This window comes from Achroia grisella, unplaced genomic scaffold, assembly GCF_030625045.1.
Source record: "Achroia grisella isolate CSIRO2021 unplaced genomic scaffold, CSIRO_AGI_Agris_v1 utg241, whole genome shotgun sequence".
Taxonomy (NCBI): Eukaryota; Metazoa; Arthropoda; class Insecta; order Lepidoptera; family Pyralidae; genus Achroia; species Achroia grisella.
Window position 1 is genome coordinate 2,347,651 of NW_026712734.1, and position 20,123 is coordinate 2,367,773.

The 20,123-nt window shown below is 30.8% G+C and overlaps 1 protein-coding gene across 1 annotated transcript; it reads left to right on the forward strand.

Annotated features, from left to right (window-relative positions):
* Window positions 1-72: 72 nt before the first annotated feature.
* LOC131842601 (uncharacterized) lies at window positions 73-19,087 on the forward strand. The gene is made up of 4 exons (XM_059191178.1): window positions 73-613; window positions 14,918-15,052; window positions 16,412-16,598; window positions 18,509-19,087. The coding sequence occupies exons 1-4, from the start codon at window positions 439-441 to the stop codon at window positions 18,564-18,566; spliced, it is 555 nt and encodes a 184-aa protein (XP_059047161.1). The 5' UTR covers window positions 73-438; the 3' UTR covers window positions 18,567-19,087.
* Window positions 19,088-20,123: the final 1,036 nt, after the last annotated feature.

The following is a 20,123-nucleotide window of genomic DNA, read 5'->3' on the forward strand; positions in this document are numbered from 1 at the left end:
TAAACAGATAAAAAAGTTATATTTTTGACAATAGTTGAACACCGAATAGATAGTCCTTATTCCCTCACTCATATAATACTTATTCTGTATCTTCTGTTCTGTCATTGAATAAACAGGTTTATGCACCATCGTTTGTACATGAAATTGACGACGTGAGTGAAAATAAACTAGTGATTATACATATATGCTCATACAATGAAGTTTAAAATTATCTTATGCTAAAAAGTGTTTATTTTATTTACGTGTAATTGTTACTATAACTATTGGTGATATTCAAGACAAAGTTTATTGTCTGAAGGCTTGACACACTACGCATTCTAATACGTAGGTTTTATTTTTCTTATTTTATCAAAGCTATGTTAAACTTTTCGTGAAGTGATAGTAGATATATTCGAATTTCTTCTTTGATTTCTTGTTATTATTCAAAATATTGCCACAATGCCCACAAGTGCAGTGTATCAGCCAACAACAGTGACATATGAGCAGCAACCGAACGACCAGAGATGGAATTGTCCTATGAGCTACTTCTCACGTCGTGTAACAAGTAGCCTCAACAGAGCAGTTTGTGTACGAATTGGATTATGCCTGCTGGGGAGTACACTATTCATCATAGGTAAGATATTTACTAAACATATAGAAATATCAACAAGCATCAATATACAAGTTTAATGACCTGTGTTTCTAATATATTTTGTGTCTTTGTTTTAAACTTATTTCTTTTAAAATACAGTAAGCATTGCTAAATGCAATATACAATACTATATATACATACATATACATATTACCATACCTGTCTCCCTTAGGAACACCTAATGCTTCAATTTACATCATTTTCTTTTAACATATCACCTTTGCTTTCTCTACATTTCTTATAAGAAATAGTATTATGAAATTTATGTATAATATTATTCATAAAGTATGAACACCAAATATTTATCTTAGTAATACATGCTCAATATTGTTAACTGTTACACATAAACTATATATTGATGAAAAGAATTTCCATCCACTTAAGTAGTTCTTAAACTTGGAAGACTTTAAAAACGGGCATAAGGATGTTATATTAGGACTTTTTACAATATTCATGATATAGAGTATTTAAATATTGAAAATACATGAATAGAAGAACTTGGTATTTTGAACATGCTTTTCAAATAAGAAGAAATTTTCCGAACCAGCCGATCCAAAATGCAATTTTTTAGTCACATAATTTAATAAACTTAATGGCACAAACTAATAAAATGTAATAAATAAGAGGTGAATTTGTACTATAGTATAACAGAACTGTGATAGTTAAATGATACAGATATAATTGTTTAACCTTCACAATACTATAATGAGGTGTTGTAATGATTATCATTAAGGAAATAATGATTTATAATTTAAATTACTATATAATTGAATGAAAATAAATAAGAATAGTTCAACATGAAATTGAATAATGCATATATTGAGGACATTTTAGCTTAAACCTTATCTTTAGAATAGAATATAGTGATAACAATATCTGTTGAGAGGAATTTGCAACATTTTAATATCAATTTATAACATAATAGCCTCTTTCTTGTCTAACTATATATTGAAAATACCTTTTGAGAATAATTAATATGATGTTTATAACTTTTGACTTTATGTTACGCCATAACTTTTCCAATTCTAAATCAATTTTCTATTATAAGAAAAGAAATATTCCCAAACTAAATGTATTTATATTGAATTATGTTTTTATGCAAAAATCTCACATTTATATACAGTCTTTAGCTAGATAGATTAGATAGCGAATGCTTTTAATTGACTGGTCCTAAAACATAAAATAAAACATTAGAGACAAAAACATACAATTTTATAAATCATTGTTAAATTTGTAAGTAAATTGTGTGCATATATTATGCTTGTTACGACTTTTGTTTCCTGCCTTCTAATATCAATAACATTTTAGCAGTGTAGTGGAACTTGCGTACATAGGTATATCATCATCACTCAATTAAGAATTCCACAGACTACTCAAACTCCTGTTGATATTCAATGCAAAGGTAGGAAGTTGTTTTTGTACACCTAACTTTTATTTAATTTGTAGTTTGAACTTACACATCCACAACAACTTGTTGATGTTTAATTTGAAGGCAAATTTTCGTAAGTTCAATAACAATATACATACTACCTACTAAAAATGTTTTGAACGAATTATCCACTATAACCTTTAATGCTTACAACTGGCCATATTCAGTTTCAGTAGTTAATATGGTGGCACATACAGCAATAAAGATAATGCATTCGTTTGTGTGTACCATGTGTACGCTAGCTAATGTACTATGGACTACCGTGTATCGATTACAATGAGCGGTGATGGTCGTGAATGGTGTCGGGTGTCCGGTGTTAGCGCGGCGCTACGGCCGACACTGAATGACTCACCCAGTGGCTGCGTGCTGCGTGATCTGATCACGATCTCACAGACCTACGAATTTATAGAATAGACATGCCTCGAGGAGTAATAAATAAAATCAGTAACAAATATAAATAATAATAAATTATATCAGCCAAATCGACCAATAGACACATCGAAAAATTTATTTACTTATAATTCAATAAACTCAATAAATAATTGGTAACTCATAAACTCAAATTAGCGAAGATTATTCTTTATTTAATTATTTAACAGTATGTAAAATATTATTAAGAACACTATTAGAAAAGTATAATTTTATTAATCGGGTTAAACAATATTGCTCGACCTACAATAAACATTATAAATTCAAAATCATAACCCTCCTTTTTGCTTCGCCGTATTCGGGTAAAAATATCTGCTAAAGCATCACATATCGGTTTATTTTTACAAACATCCATCAAGTGGCCAATTATGCTAGATATTTAATAAAAATTAAATCAATCAATTGTTTCAATCGCTATTAACAATTCTAGTAGAATCTTGACTCTGACTCATTAAAAACGGGTACCGCGCTCGAAGGTCGACAAACTCCATCGAGCCTTACGACTACGTTGTTTCCGCAAAGCCTTACTCACATCCATTATAATGAATATAAGATACAGAATTGCAGACAGAGGGGAAAAATGCTGTTGTTTTCTTTTAAATATTTTCAATAAATATCATTCTAACATAACAACATTTAAACATCCGAATGTATTTACAAACTTTCGTATTTTTCTGTAACTTTTGGTGCATTTATATTTTCAAGTTGATTCTTACGATTCTCCTAATCCTTGACCTGTAATTTGAAAATCAATATGTTACTTCAAATACATATTCTTTGCAGATAGTGCTTTCGTCTTTCCATTAGGTAGTTTCCGTCAGCTTGTCTGATATTCCCGCCATATAAATATACATACATGCATATATGGGTCATTCTTTTTTCTTAAAATTTTTACTCAAATTTCCAAAAAAAAATATAACGCTTTCTAGTCTAATCTTGTATGTTTTGTGATAGCTGAATGTCTATTCTATCTGAAAAAGTTGTTGGCCGCGAAGTTTACAAATTTTGTAAGATTTTCGAGGCCTTAAAGCAGGATTGGGCTAATAATTGTACACCTCCGTCACAATATCTTTTATTTTTTTGTATCAAATAGCTTAACTCAGATAGCTTGCAAAGTATTTTTTACAATAATAATCAAATGGTCCTTTTAGAAAACTTACATAGCGAGACTTCTGTATATAACACTAAATAAATATTTTTAATCTTATACCACTCTGTCACAATTGTAGTTTTTTAGAAGTATATTTTTGCTATAATTCAATTTTAACCACTTCTAGCACAGAAATATTAATGTTGTAGACTATATTATAGTTAACCATTTTTTTTATAATTTTTCCGAAACAAAATATTAAAATTATATGGTCCTATTTCAACAGATTCTTATATTTTACTAGCTGTACCCGCGACTTCGTCCGCGTAAATAATGAAAAAATATTTAACTCAATTAACACAATATAAGTCAAATAAATAAGTTTCATCATTTTAGCTTAAAAAATGATAAAAAATAAAAATAAATATTTAATCAATAGACTAAAAAATAAATTTCAAGCTTCTAGCTTTAAACATGACGATATATCTATATGACCTTGGATCTACCCTTTCAATCCTCTTGCAACCCTTTTTCACATTAAAAAGTAACCTATTACCTTTCTCAGGATCTAGTCTATCTATGTCTGTTTCAAATTTCAATTTAAATCGGTTCAATATTTTTGGCGTGTAAGCGAGACAAACAGACAGACAAAGTTACTTTCACATGTATAATATCAGTAGGGTATTTAATAAACTAACTCTAAAAAGACAAAGAAAAAAGTTTAATCGTTCTAGCTTCCACAACCACACAAACAGCAAATTTCCACAATAACTTTCATTCCCTATTTTATTTTACTACCCCCCCTCCCCCTAAGAGTAAAAATTTTACAAACATTGAATGTCTAAAAATGAGTCTCAAACTTCTAGTTTTAAAAAATGACGATTCTTCCATACAGCGTACCATTGCAACCCCCTTACAATCCTTTTTTCACATTCAAAAGTACCCTATATTCTTTGTCCGGGTGTAAACTAACTGTGTTTAAATTTTTTAATTTCATTTAAATTTTTGTTTTGTTTTGGAGCGTAAGACTGACAGAAAGACAAACAGACTTACTTTCACAGTTATAACATTAGTGGGGTATTTAAAAATCTACCCCAAAAGAACCAATGAAAATAGTTTCATCGTTCTAGTTTCAAAAATTACGAATTTACATAATAACTATCATCCCCTATTTTATTTTGCCCCCTTAAGGGTAATTTTTTTACAAACAATGAATGTCATATTTATTTATATTTAATCAACAGCCTCAAAAATAAGTTTCAAGCCTCTAGCTTAAAAAATGACGATTTTACATAAAAATTTGCATCACCTATTTTATTTTACCCCCTTAAGGGTAATTTTTTACAAACATTGAATGTCATTTTTATTTATATTTAATCAACAGTCTCAACAATCAGTTTCAAGCTTCTAGCTTCAAAAATGACGTGTTTACATAAAAACTTGCATCCCCTATTTTATTTTACCCCCTTAAGGGTATTTTTTACAAACAATGAATGTCATATGTATTTATATTTAATCAACAGTCTCAACAATAAGTTTCAAGCTTCTAGCTTCAAAAATGTCGAATTTACATAAAAATTTGCATCCCCTATTTTATTTTACCCCCTTAAGAGTAATTTTTTACAAACATTGAATGTCATTTTTATTTATATTTAATCAACAGCCTCAAAAATAAGTTTCAAGCTTCTAGCTTCAAAAATGACGATTCTTCCATACAATCTTTCACCCCCCTTTTAACCCCTTACAACCCTTTTTTCGCATTAAAAAGTAGCCTATGTCCGTTCTCAGGGTCTAGACTAACTGTATACCAAATTTCATTCAAATAGGTTCAGTAGTTTTGGCGTGAAAGCGAGACAGACAGACAGAGTTACTTTCGCATTTATAATATTAGTTTTTGTCGCAGCACAAAAATATATTTTTATCGTTTCCGTACAAATAGTAATTTTACAGTATTAATCTACAAACCAACATTTTGTTTCTTACAATCAGCTAAATAATTTAAATAGTTTCATAATATATGACACAATGAAAGGGTCATTTATTTTATAAAAAAGACAGTTAGTTTTTATTTTAGTGAAAAATAAGAAAATTCTATTTTGATACAACAACCATATATTTATTAATACCTATACTTTATTAACTTTTTGTTAATGCTTTTTAAATAAACACCCACACATTATTTCTGTATAACCTACAAAAATGGGTAAATAATTTAATTTCGTATAGTGCCACACCACAATATTCTTTAAAAAATGTAAATAATAGAATGTGAAGAAATTGTGATTGTTATTAAGTTTTTTTTTAATAAGTTCGTCAGAACAGAGAAACAACATTTGACATTTATTATTATTTGACATTTGACATTGACTTTAATTTTTGTAATTTATATTGTAAAACTTTAAGTTGGGCTAAACAGGACTTGTATCCAGAGCCGTAAAACAAATTAATAAAAAAAATGGCCAAATTTGTCTCGCAATCGGCCAATTTCAAGTTTAAAGAAAAAACACATACACACGATATACGATTTTATCATAAAAAAGTGTCAAAAACAATATTTTCGCTAAACGTCAACGTCATGTTTCCGGCAAGATCTTTCGTTTTACATTATGTTATCTGTGGTTTTGTTCTCTGTGATGGATACCTTATTGGCGCATACGCACGCGATGTTTTGATTGGTTGTTAGCTAGTGAAATGAAAAGATGGCGAATGGCGCAAAACCACGCGAAGTGTTGATTGGTTGTTAGATAGTGAAATGAAAAGATGACGAATAAGTATTCAACCGCATAAAGATAACCTTGTATTTCCATTTTGAACCCCTTACAACCCCTTTTACGCATTAAAAAGTAGCCTATGTCCTTCCTCTGCGTCTAGACTATCTGCGTACTAAATTCCATTTAAATCGGTTCAATAGTTTTGGCGTGAAAGCGAGACAGACAGACAGACAGACAGACAGAGTTACTTTCGCATTTATAATATTAGTAAGGATGAGATAAAATAAATATTATATTCTTTGCAAGTATTTTTTACCCATCCGTCACGTACTTCACCACTCCGTCACAAATTTTTTGTGACGAAGTAGTAGCGTGACGGAGGGGTAAATCTTACTTACAAAATTGTTAATATTTAAACGTTACCACAAAATACAAACGTAGCAGGTTGGCATGAAAGTGTTTCTCATTACGCAAAAGTTAAATAATAAGAAGTAACTGTAATTGATAGTTGCCACCGAATAAACACATGCACCTCCATACACAGATTCCGGGCGACTTACGCGCAATCTCTCAGTCCTATAGAGCTAATCCCAGCAAGGGAGAGGAAGAACTAAATTGTATGAAATACACCTCTGTCACGCGGATTGACGACTCTGTAACGTATTTTTTATTATAAAAATATAAATGATTATTTATTGTAAACGTGTATAGCCGTTACATTTTTAGTACAGTACATATACAAACATGAATACTTAATAAAATAATACGAATAATTTTTGATTATATATTTTTTTAACTGATGAAGACACCTTTATGTAGGTTAAAAAGAAGAACGACATATACTCGTATATATAAGTATAATATATTTCTATTGATGACCATGACCTAATAAAACCATTTAAAAATCAACTTCAGGAACATGGCAGCGACTCTTATACTTAACACATTCTGTTGAGTTTTGAAAAACTGATTTTTTTTTTCACATTTAAAATAAAAATGTAACGTATTCAAGGAAGATATTCATTTTAGTAATTAAAACTAAATTGATTCGGTAAAAAAAAGTTTTATAGTTAAAAAAAATATTTTTGTATAAATATTAAAATGAAATACCTTCAGTGAAAAAATATATACTTTCTATACTAAAATTGTACGTAAACTCCGAAACCATTCCATCTTTTTTGAGAAAATCTTGAACTGTTGGAATGGTAACTCTAGTATCTCTATATATTTGCACAATTAATGGCATCTGAGCAATTCATCAATATCACACTCACAATGAACCAATGGTGTAAAAATAAAATGCAATATAATATTGCATTTTATTGCCAAAGGATAAGTTACAATCTAGCATAACGTAGTAAAATGAACTGACAATATTATATGTACAATTTCTGAATGTGTGATCCACATTAAGGTACCGGTCCCAACCAATTAGTAAATACTAATAATGTATACACAGAAGAATCAATAATGATGGTTACCTATGTTGGAGAAATCGAACTGCCTACATATAAAAAATATGCGTAGGTGTTTATTGTTCCAGTTGCTCTAATACGAGTGAAAGTTTTCTAATTGAATGAATCACTAATGTGCCTGCTGCCCACTGCTGTTCCGTTGCGGCGCTCCATTTTCGCAACTCTCCAGGGCTTAAAATGTCGAGTTTTGTACTCTCTTTATCTGTATGTTGTTACTTTCCGGCCGAACACTGGTGACTACAATGCCTGCATTATTGTTGATTTGTATATAGTACACCTAAAAATTCACCATGTACACATAGACTGGACCTAAAATGAGATTGTGTTATATCATAATGTATTCCGGCCATAGTATAGTTTTAAAATTAAATAGGTAATACAGTTGGTCCGAAGTTGTCGATATATTTAAACCGTTTATTTAAGAACATTATTTTCAAAGAAAACTCTTATTACAATTCGTAATGAAGTTTGAAATCTACTCGGATTTGGATAAAATTATACTTTTGTTTAACTTGTTTTATATGAGTATGTATCTTTAGACTGCCAGATAGTTATTGAACTGTTTTTCTCGTGTCGTCACCTCGTAAACAAAAGCATAAAACCTTGAATTTTATTTTTATACGTGTTTGGGAACATCGTGTTAAATTTCTTTATGTGTGCTGATGTTACAGTCATGATGAAGTAAGACTCACGGAGAAAAAATAATAAAAAAAATGTGACGATTTCGTAAGTCAACACAAATTTTTAGGCACAAATTCATAGAAATGTATTTTGTACATGGTGACCTGTGAAAGAGAAGGGCTGCCCAGCAGTAGTACTCCCTCGACAAGTTCTACAACACAATGGTTTGTCGTGATGAGGATGATAATCATTATTATTTAAATTTTATAGCAACTACTTAGCCTAACTACTAACCCGGGTTTTTATCCGCATGGCTATTCACTTTTTTTTTTATTAAAATAAATAATCTAAATTGTAAAATTGTAGCTAAAGTTACTCTTATGTATAAACAGACAGACAACATTTTTAAAATTAAATTGTAATATGTAAGTAAGTAACTTTCATATGTATTTAGTGAAAAGTTAACTTAAAATTACAAACCGATTTTTCAGTTTATTTTATTTTTACATATGTATATATTTGCGCATATACAATAAGGATATTGTTCAAGTTCTTTAATGACTTAAATTTAAAAATTATTATGTACTTTGCTAGCAAGTTACGCTTTAAATAGCGACCACAATCTTTGTGGTTGATTTTTGTAGAGGCGTAAGAGCGTGGGCGATCAAACCAGCGGGTGTTAGCTCACAGTTTGTTGCTTATGGACTTTTCACGAGTGACTCATTTGAAAATCAAAATATAAATCTCTGTCTCTGCCGATGTCTCATCCCGTTGAGAAAAATCTTGTACCTAAAAGCTTTACGAGTTCAATCAATTTAAAAAACATGGAGATTCATTGTACAATGTATTTTTGTGTATAATATGGGATATATTCTGCAATATTGTTAATTAATATCATTTAACAGTCATTTCACGTTTATTTTTTTATGTGGTGCACAATTTTGTTTTCGATGCAGGTTCATTAGTTGTCATATAAACGAGTTTGAGGTAGACTGGCTTTACGAATTATAATTTATTTCTGTACAAACGACGCAGTTGCTCCATAAACGTGACAAAGCTCCGTGCATTATTAATGCAACCAACGTAATGTATCTACCTAACCACGACACGTTACTATTATGTCATACCTATTCGTGGTAACTCTTACGATTTTCTAGCTATAAGTATCTTTATTAGATATATAAGATACCAGATTATTAATATTAGATCATCGATATAAATACACGAGCGATTTATTATTCAATATTGATTTAATTTATAGGATATAAGAAGGAAGACGAATATTCGCAATTGAATTGATCAGTGATCTTACTTTCCTCTAAGATGTAATGCATACATACATCGACTCTATCACTTTTAAGTTTGATTGTACTATTTTATTATGTACTGTTTATTAAATTTATCTGTCAAAAGTCGTGATTGAACAACTAACACTTAAAATCCTAAACAATACAACATATCTATAAAATTAAATGGATTGTAAATGATATTAAATATATAAGTGTATGATATTTAGTATTATAATTATATAATGAGGGCTAGTATCTAACTGTGGACCTTTTCGAGTCTCATTATGAACCGGATATGACAATGTGGCAGACAATTCAGCGTGACCTAATTATTCACATTTCACCGGTTCACGTTTCCTGACCAATTCATAGTAGGATATGCTAATTAGGTATGTAAATACATTGAACATGAGCGATATGAAACAATTTTATTAACTTAAAAAGTAAAAATAGTGAACAATTTAACGCACCACTTGTTATCACCAATTAACCGACGCCAATAGAGTAGTCATGAAAAACATTATAGACGTCACAGATTCCACTGCAGAGTTATTTAGTAAGCATTAGGTATTCGCATTGACGTATTACTACGAAAATATAGGGAACACCGCACCGATCAATTGCGGCGCTACAACCGCAAATTAATTGATCACTCGCTGGAGCACGGTTTCGTTGGACTAATTATATTGTCATCGCCTTATAACCCAGATAACATGTTGCGTGTTTTGATTTAAAAAATAAGTTATCTAAATTCATAAAATATGCCATGGTATATAAAAAGATAAATCCAAAGGACTTCTGTCTAAATTGGAATTTAAAAATCATAAACCATAAAAAAAAACTGGTATAATTTGGATGCTTTTCTGGATATATGGCTTTTTTGTACCTACCGTTAATTCGTTCCAGCAGAATAATTTCCTGTTTACACATGAAGTGACATCACACATTTGCATTTGGTAGGGTGTATATTTCACATTCAAGGTAAAACATGATGATATGTACTATATTTCTCGTCTAAAAATATTTTACATACTACCCGTTGCAACATTGTGCGTGTTACATATACATATGTATATGTTGTTCTCTTTCTTTAAGCTTGTAACTTGTCCCTAATATTAGATTACAAGTATAAAAAAATAAATACTCCGTCGTGTGGAAATCGATTTTCCTTCATTAATACATCATGTGCAACAACAGTCGGGTAAGTAGGTCAATGTTCGTATTCCAAGTAAAATATTTGATTTTTACGACGCTTCGGTAGATATAGGTGTACCCGAAAACAAATCACGCCGTGGTTTGTTTTCGGGTACCTATATCTAGATTTGATGCGTGGTACGGTAGTAAGTATATACTTTGTTATTTCAATAGACAAATATAAAGTAATAGCAGGAGAAACCAAGATGATCTTACTTTTAAAAAAACATAAAGATGACTACAAAGATATGTTAAGAAACAAATATCACGTATACCCATTCATTTGTGACCCAGTGTACAGTAATAAATTGAAACCCTGTAGCAATAGTTGGAGGCGGTGGAGAGAACTAGTTTATTATGTTTGTATTATTGGTATTGTGTGGGCACAAAAGCTGTAATGTGTGTCGCCACTCGCCAGCCACTAACTACCTTACTGCAGTTTGCAAATTAATCAAAAATAAATAATTAAATATAATCGAGCCGATATTGTTCGAGCTCGTATACTTAATCCTCACTACTAAATACTCGGTTATTTAATATTTCTGTAAGTTTAATAAATAGGTACCTACTAATATTATAAATAGAGATGGCGGATATTGTTACGAGTTAATTAAATTGAACAAACTACAGCGATTTCAAAAATTCTTTCACTGTTTATAAGTATATTAGTCCAGAGTAAACATACATAGGCTCTGTTAATATATATAAAACTCAACATTATGAATACCCAAGCGAAGCCGGGAGAGGCCACTGCTCATAAAGTAAAAAAGTATTTTATTGCATAATAATAATAATACTGTTTAAATCGTAGTTTTAGTCATACTGCAATATATAGCTCACTAAAGCAAAACATTTGATTATAAAGGAAAAACATAGGAATATTAATTTACATATTATATTGCTTTTTGGATTAAAACTCTAATGTGCGTTCTCAGAAGACTTCAAAGGAAAGTTTCACAACAATTTGATTAATAGTTTAGGAAGGCTAGATGGCTAAAATACAAACATACGTTTTTATTTACGCAAATGTAAAAGTGAGTTTGTTTGTTACCTTGAAGGGCGTCCTCTAAATATAATGAAAATAAATCAATGCTTCTGAATACCTATCTACATAATATGTTTTATACGTTTAAAACAGTCGGACGTGTAACGATTGTGTTTGAATTTTTTTAACTGTTTTACGGTTATATAATTTTATTTACCATCAAGTCAAATTTACAAGATTATAAAACTGTATTATGAATATTAAAAAAATATAACTCAATGCAGCAAGTCAAAATATTTTCATCATCTCTAGAGGAAACTACGTAGGCTGTTGTTATTATTAGGATCGTATTAGCTATTATCACGTAATACTCGAATTTGTGCCATAATGGTCAAACTATCACAAGTAAGTACATAATTTATAACCAATGTACCAGTGTGTAAAAGCTCTGTGTATGTAATCTACATTCATTTACACACACATATATTTAAATTTTATACTCTCTAGTAATATCCAAATATGGCATAATATGTAGGTCTGTCTGATCTGATCATTAATCCTAAACCGTTACTTTATGTAATTGGATAAGTATTGGGTAAAGGTAAACAGGCTGACGCACCTAGCATTATGGCAACTATTAATGGCAACCGTCGCCTATATACATAAATAGCACGACGGATATCACGTTATCATGTAACAGCTCATGGTTTGCCATTCCAAAAGACTAAGAGGTTATTCCTCCCTAATTCCCTACCCTATAATTCCACTGGCATCTCTGTCTCCTAAAGGTACCCACGAAGATCCACTCAGACGACTCACTTTGCACAAAATCTACCTATGTTTGAGCTATTATACAATACCTATGATATTCTAAAATTTAATAATAATTATATTATGATTGCAAATAATACTTTCACCGATTGATAAATTTATATATAGCTTTGGTCCCATGTATATAATAATGTAATACGCTCTATTTTCACAATATTGCAAGTTACCACAGATATATTATTATCATCAATATTACTAGTTACTCATATACATAGACGTAAAATAATATTCTCATTTCCTCACCGCAGTCCCCCAGTCTCGATAGTAAATTAATCACGTGCCGCAATGTTGATTATCACGTTTCTTTCTAGTTTTGAATACTCTACGAAGTTACTTGAAACTTCGTTAGTCATGCGTGACTAAACTAACTAGGTACTTAACTAGTTAATTAATACGCAAATGATCAATAGTATATCGACTAACGTACAAACGACCTTATCTACCATAGAAATTTGTGGTTTGAATTTGGGCATTGCATTGTCTATAACAACAAGTAATAAGAGTTCAAATCTGTCCTTTGATTTGATAAAGGTAAACTGATTATACAATAAATACACTTAATGAAAGCTATTGAGGTTAGTCACAATTTATGAACAAACAACGCTCTATAAAAGATTTTCTTGACAGATGATATTTTCTATTTATATTCCGAATTGATTGTAAATATGTTTGTATGTTTGTTGTAACAGCACGCATGAACGGCTGGATTGCGTTAAATGAAATTTAAAACAAATTGTTAATTATTTAAATTTATACGTTGCCTGTTATTTGTATTAGTAATGAATTGTCGACAAACTGTTCGTTTGAATATTACATTGCCTCCGTTACTATTATTGCCTTTCCTAAATAAATGAGAACAGGATAGAATAGAAAATTCTTTATTCAAATAAACTTTATTTAACCACTTTTGAATAGTCATCACTACTCATCACATTTTTTTAATTTACCGCTCATTCATTCTCTTCACAAGAAGAATGAGCAAGAAACTTGCGTGAGGCGGAATTATTCTAAGGTTTTCACAGAAGAATAACATTTTAGCCTTTTGGAGTGGCTACGCATGTGGGATACCACAGTATAACGATGATGCCGTGATCTCCATAGTGCTCTTCATGTATATAAGCGACGGTTGCCGCTTACCAACGGCTGGTCAGTCAGTCCAGATTTATTCGATTAGGGCTTTTCTACTATAAGATTCCCGGAAACAATGAGACTTTCATATATGATAGTATTTAAAAGAATTCTGATAGACATATTAAAATAGCATTCTTTTCAATTTTATAATCAACAAAGCGATTTTAGCTGGCGTAGGAGAATGCACCGGTTATGAAAGTTTGTACAATTTTTCTAGACAATAACGAGTGGGTGTATATGAATAAAATCACATAAGTATACTAAATAAATAAGTTTCATATTCCAGCAATAGCTTAGATCTTTAGCTGCCATCCCAACTTCGCCAAGGTTTAAAAATGTACACAATAACATGTATAATTTATATAACATCCATTTGATAAAATGTACCTTACATACACTACATGGAATACTTTTTTTAAATAAGTGGTGGTTTTAGAGAATGGTACTAAAAAACCAAAAAATTCACTCTATAATATTAGAGTACAGACCTACACTATTGACGTAAGTTGAAGATTTGTATAGTTGCAGTTATATAAAGTACACATTTTGATTTTCCAATTTTATTTAGTAACGATAAAATATTATAGTCGCATATTACAATATTATAGTGAAGTTTAACTATCCGTAGAACCTTGTATGTAGTTTTAACAGTCGCTGCATTAATATGAAACTGGTTTCTTCAATTTCGATAAAATCTTTTTTAATATTATCGTCAATAAACGAGAATCCGTCCCTGACATTATAAGAAGTCTGGTCATTGCGTGACGTAACTATTCAAACCAGAGCTGAAGGAAATGCTCACTATTTGTTATATATACAAGTAAAAGCTGGGCGGCTAACTATCCACATTAGTAACCTAATGTGGAATTAAATTCAATAAAAAAAAGTTATAGTAGTTACAACTCTTACAAAGACATTGCATTGCACAAGTCAAACTTCTTTGAGGAAAAGGGTTGAGGTGCTTTGATTTAAAAACTTTATTGTAAAATAAAATATATTACGCTATCTTCTTCAATTATTGTAAAGATTATTTCTTGATTAATTTATACGACATCCTTCAATAGTGTTTACAAACTAATTTTATATTTGTATTGTACACAGGTTTGGCGCTGCTCATTGCAGGTGGGGTGCAGTATTCTAATACACCGGAACCAATTACTCCAGATACTGCTGAAAGTGGTGTGGGGACCCTAATTGCAGGCGGTGTGATCCTCTGCCTTGGACTTCTGTTTACTGGTTAGTGACTACTGTGTAATTAGGAATTTAGAGGAATAATAATTTTACTTGAAACATCAGTCATACTTGCATCACAATAATGATGATTAACACCCGTTTGCAAAGAAAGTGTATTTTAATAAAATGTAATTATTGTATACAATATTTATATTTGAGTACTATTTTTTCTTAAATACTTACTATTTTAAAATTAAGAATCCAAGAACTTATCTAACATCGTGGGTTGAAATATGCTTTTTATTTAATAAGTTATATTAAACAATATTATATTCTATTAAAATTCAAATTAATTGTTGCAACACACAAACGGACAGTTTTTGTTATAATTTGACTATTAGATATATACGTAAATATAAAAATTATCCTTCTCTTTCACTTTTACTGTTAATCACTATAGAATTAATACAAATAAGTATGAAGTCCCTGACCTCTGATCTGGGGTTCAGATTTAAAATACCTATCTTTCAGGAAATAATTTATATGTAATTCATATGTTATTCATAATTAATGCGATAGTCGCAGTTTACTGAATACAACAATTGAAATTGTGAGATAAGTAAACTCAGCTTACGAAATGTAAATTACGATAAATAAAATAATATATTTAGAGGATAGGTACACCTCAACATCGTAGTGACACAGTCGTGAAACTTACTCGTGTTAGCGAGACTCCGGAAACTCATTAAAATGCCTATAAACAACTCTTTAATGTGCATGTTATTTCCGTCTTCGATTTTCGGTTCAACAATTTAAGATAAATTGGAGTACTCGAAATTGAATGATACGTATGTTTACTATATATATTTATATAAATTGCTCATCAGCGTAGTCACAATTTATTCAGCATCATAGTAAAGAGTAAAAATATAGAAAACTTAAAAACTAAAATTTTGCTATGAGCTGAAAGGGCCTCCACTCAGCTGGCGCCGAAGTGTGTCACTACACCGCTGTTTTTCAGTGAAGCCACTTGAAAAAAAAAGAACGTATATCGTCTATATGTTCTGATCCTCGCATTGATAACAGTGTTAATCCATTTACATTAATTACTCTGTAACTCAAATTTCAAATGGGAAGTGGGATTGTTAGTACTAATAAACTCTTAACCTTGTTAGGTTAAGAGTTGGCTAATAAAGTGCTATGTTAGGTTGACCTCCACACGGTTTACATTGGAAACGATTGTGTCAAATTCCACGTGTGAATTTGTCATAACAGACTAACTGACCTGATCTCATTCTCATCCTATCATCCTCCACTGGTGCCCCACCAGCGTGCCATGCATCCTTTAAAAAAATGAAAATCACCTCTCTTATAGAAAGTAATGACGGTGCCCGTAATTTACAATTATTGAAAATATTACAGGTGTGGGTGGATGGGCTTGGTCGTCTCGATGGGGAGGTGGCAAGGAAGCTCCGACCAGTGGAGCCGCAGCTCTCACAGCTCTGAATCCCTCAACGGACCCACTGGTTGCAGCTCAGTATGCACCAGTACGGGACGCCCCGCCCGCTCCCGACGACGAGACACGCAACCTCATGGACAATAAAGAATGGTGTGTACTAGAATCATTGATATGTTATTATAGCTACTACATGTCGCAGTCAAAGAGACAAATGGAAACGACATGTTTGTTGTGGGGACTTATTTTGATTTAATATACGTATTTCAACATAGTTACTCGTTACGATTTGAAATGTTTAAATTTCGAGAAATATAGGAATATTTGAAGAACTTTCTTCTCAATACTTATATTCGGACAATAACCTTATTGGAGTTTTGTAGTTTGTGATGCATTATATGTACGTTTATGAGTGTTTAGTTTCAAACAAAATACAGAAGATAGTACAATGGATCAAATATACAAAATAATGTCTGTGGCTAGAATTTACATTAATAGAAATTTACCAATCATCGTATGGAAAAGGCTTGAACTTCGTTTTATATCTAGACTACAGTTTATCTCGTGATTTTAATTCACATTAGTCATATTTTCCTTAAAATAAAATAGAACTAGGAAACATTTATTAAAAAGCTGTTACCGAACAAATACCGAAGATTTTATTAATAGGTACTATTACTACTGTTTTTCATATTAAAAGGCTACGCTAGTTTCTTGTATGAAAGATGAAACATTTTTGTGTATGTTTGTTTTATCCCATTATAGCCATTTTAAATTTAACCCATTATAGTTTTGTTAGGTTTAAAGTACAATTATTTTATTTGACGTTTCTAGTCACTTAGAAACCACAAGTGCCATATGGTGTATTGTTTAAAATAAGTAATACATTAATTATGTGCCTATTGTGTACGGTACCCGCACAGCTGTTCGACGGCTAAAGTTCACGAGGGCCATTGTCTCCGTTTGTTCACCAACGTTGGGTTATACAAGTTATCAGTAACAGTAACTAACTTCGTCGCCATCGAACAAAAATCGAAGAAAAACTGTAGTCTTCAAGACTACAGTTTTTCTTGGATTTTTAATCAGTACGGTACGGTAACGGTATAAATAAAATGCATAATAAAAACTTGTTATAAAAAGGCAAATACTATTGAATTATTAGTCATTTCTTGGTAGGTTGTAAGTACTGAACAGTACTTCAACATTGTATTCTTTTTAAAAAAATAGGACACTGAAATAAATATACTAGAATAACGAACTATCACAATTATTATTATATTATTTTCATCCCCGTTATAACTCTTGGGTATTACAAGGAAATGGTGCGAAAAGCGAGACGCGAGGTCACTGTTATTCCTTACATAGTGTCCATTTACATATTTTTTTCGTTGTCCTCCTCAAAAATAAACACATTTTATATTTTCGTTTTATCTTTTAATACATAATTGCCATTTATAATTAGCTTACGCGATCCTCTTCAATACTTGAGGCACTTTTATATGTTAGAGCCTGTGTAGGTACGGATATGAGCGACACAAATCGTTTGTTAAATGTTTAAAATTGCAATCTTAAATCCGTGACTAATTTTGGTTTGTAGCTGTCACACATTTAATATACATAACTTTCGTATACATATGTAATGTTTTTATTTAGTATAGTTTATATTGCCACACACGAAACGGACTTAGGTACAAAACAAAATTAAGCAACGTCTAATTATTTTTTTAATTTCTTATATAATCTTATGCTTTTAATTTTCAGTTGGGATGGCAGTACATACTAAAGTACTGCCATCCCAACTGAAAATTAAATATATCGGTTATATGGCACTAGTATGGCAAACGAGCTAACGACTCACCTGATGACTTCCGACTCGACGTGAAATATGTGGTACGCCATTGCAATTTCTCAAAACTCAAGCATTATAGCCATAATACCCAGAAATTCGACGCGGTTCCCCCTGGAAACCATAGTGATAAATTTCTGATTAATTTGTCACAGCCAACGACTTCGTAGAAAGTCTATCTCAGTAAGATATACATAGAATACTATGTCTTTTTCAGTTTAAGCAGTGCTGAAGAAAGCGACAAAATGCTGGACGGCCGACCTTCCGTGGCGTAAGCAGTAACTGTCAGGCAGCGATAAAATTTTATATTTGAGCTTAGGCTAGTCCTATAAAGATGTCCCCCTAAATTTTAAAATGTTGTAATGGTAGTATTGGTACTTTAAATATTTAGATGATAAGGATAATACTGAATTTATTTTTATGATATTTAATTGGATAGGACATATTATAGTTCTAATATTTGTAGACAGTGGGGTCGATCTGAGATCTGTAAATGACATCTCAAAATTTATGTCAAATACAATATTTCTACAAAATATTAAATAAAGAAACTCACATTTTCACTTGTAACATCTTCACTGTACTATAGAGTTTATATTTATATAGTTGCGTTTTGCAATCGATCCCAGTGTTTACCATATTAAGCTTGTACATTTTTTGGTACAAACATTGAATTACTTCAGGTAAATCAATGAATTTGAGCAGTGTTGCGGAGTATTGACGTAAGTACGGTTATCATTTTGCTCTGGCATTTTCTTCTATTGTATTGCTCTCCAAATCGGCTAATAATTTTTTTTAACAAAAAAGTTATCACTAAGCTGTGCATCTCTACCTAGTAAAATACGCTAGGTATAATTTTTTTAAGTACTTACTATTTTTAAGTATTTAGAATAAAAAATATTATAATAATTACATTAATGTCGTTGGTGTCCTACCGAAACTAGGTTTTAGAATAAAACAGTTCTGTTTTTGTGGTAGTCTCTCGTACAATTATATTTATATTAGATTGCTACCGCTTGTCAATTATCAAATTATAAATATCGAAAGTCAATAAAAAAATTAAATTCCAATAAATATCTTGATATGGCATGCGACATATAAAATCTTAACGTATAGGATGAACTAAGACTATAGTACAGAAATTCAACTGTTATTTATATAAATTTTTTGGCCAATTAAATATTAATTATACTACTGATTAATATTATTGATTTTTGAATGACATAAGCACTGTAGTCAAGAACATGGTTTCAAACGTTCTACAAATTTACTGCTGTTTCCAAAACTAAATAATTTGTGATAAAACTAACCGAAACAGTAATTTCGGTAGGACACTAATTATCGTGTATAATGTTCGTAACATTTTTTACACCTTAGGTGTCGTAAACCCTATGTTGCTACATTGTTAATGAAGCCTTGGTATTTGTCTTAATAATACAAATAATTAGTAAAAGACAAGTGGCCAAATTATCGTCCAGATCTAGAAGTAAATGTGAATATTACTTATTTATTGTAATCTCTATAGGATATCAAATAACGCAATCTCAAAGTATCTACTTTATACTAAATGTTTTGTATACGTAGCGTCAAAATAGTAATATTTTATTTCTATCAGATTAATATATTTTGGATTAATACGTTAAAATATATGATGAAAATATTAATTACATCTTTGAATTTAACTAATTCAAAGTTATAATTGAACATGGTAATCACTTAACTGTTGGAATTTTTATTTATACAAGTTAAAACGGGTTTTACTAAACTCCGAACTATGATTAAATAATCTATCAATATACACCCTCATTACCAGTATAACCAATGGTTTGTTT

Coding starts and splice junctions, on each gene's coding strand:
- LOC131842601 (XM_059191178.1), top strand. CDS start 439: ATGCCCACAAGTGCAGTGTATCAGCCAACAACAGTGACATATGAGCAG. Junction 614..14,917: donor GAGTACACTATTCATCATAG/GTAAGATATTTA, acceptor TATTGTACACAG/GTTTGGCGCTGCTCATTGCA. Junction 16,599..18,508: donor CTCATGGACAATAAAGAATG/GTGTGTACTAGA, acceptor TGTCTTTTTCAG/TTTAAGCAGTGCTGAAGAAA.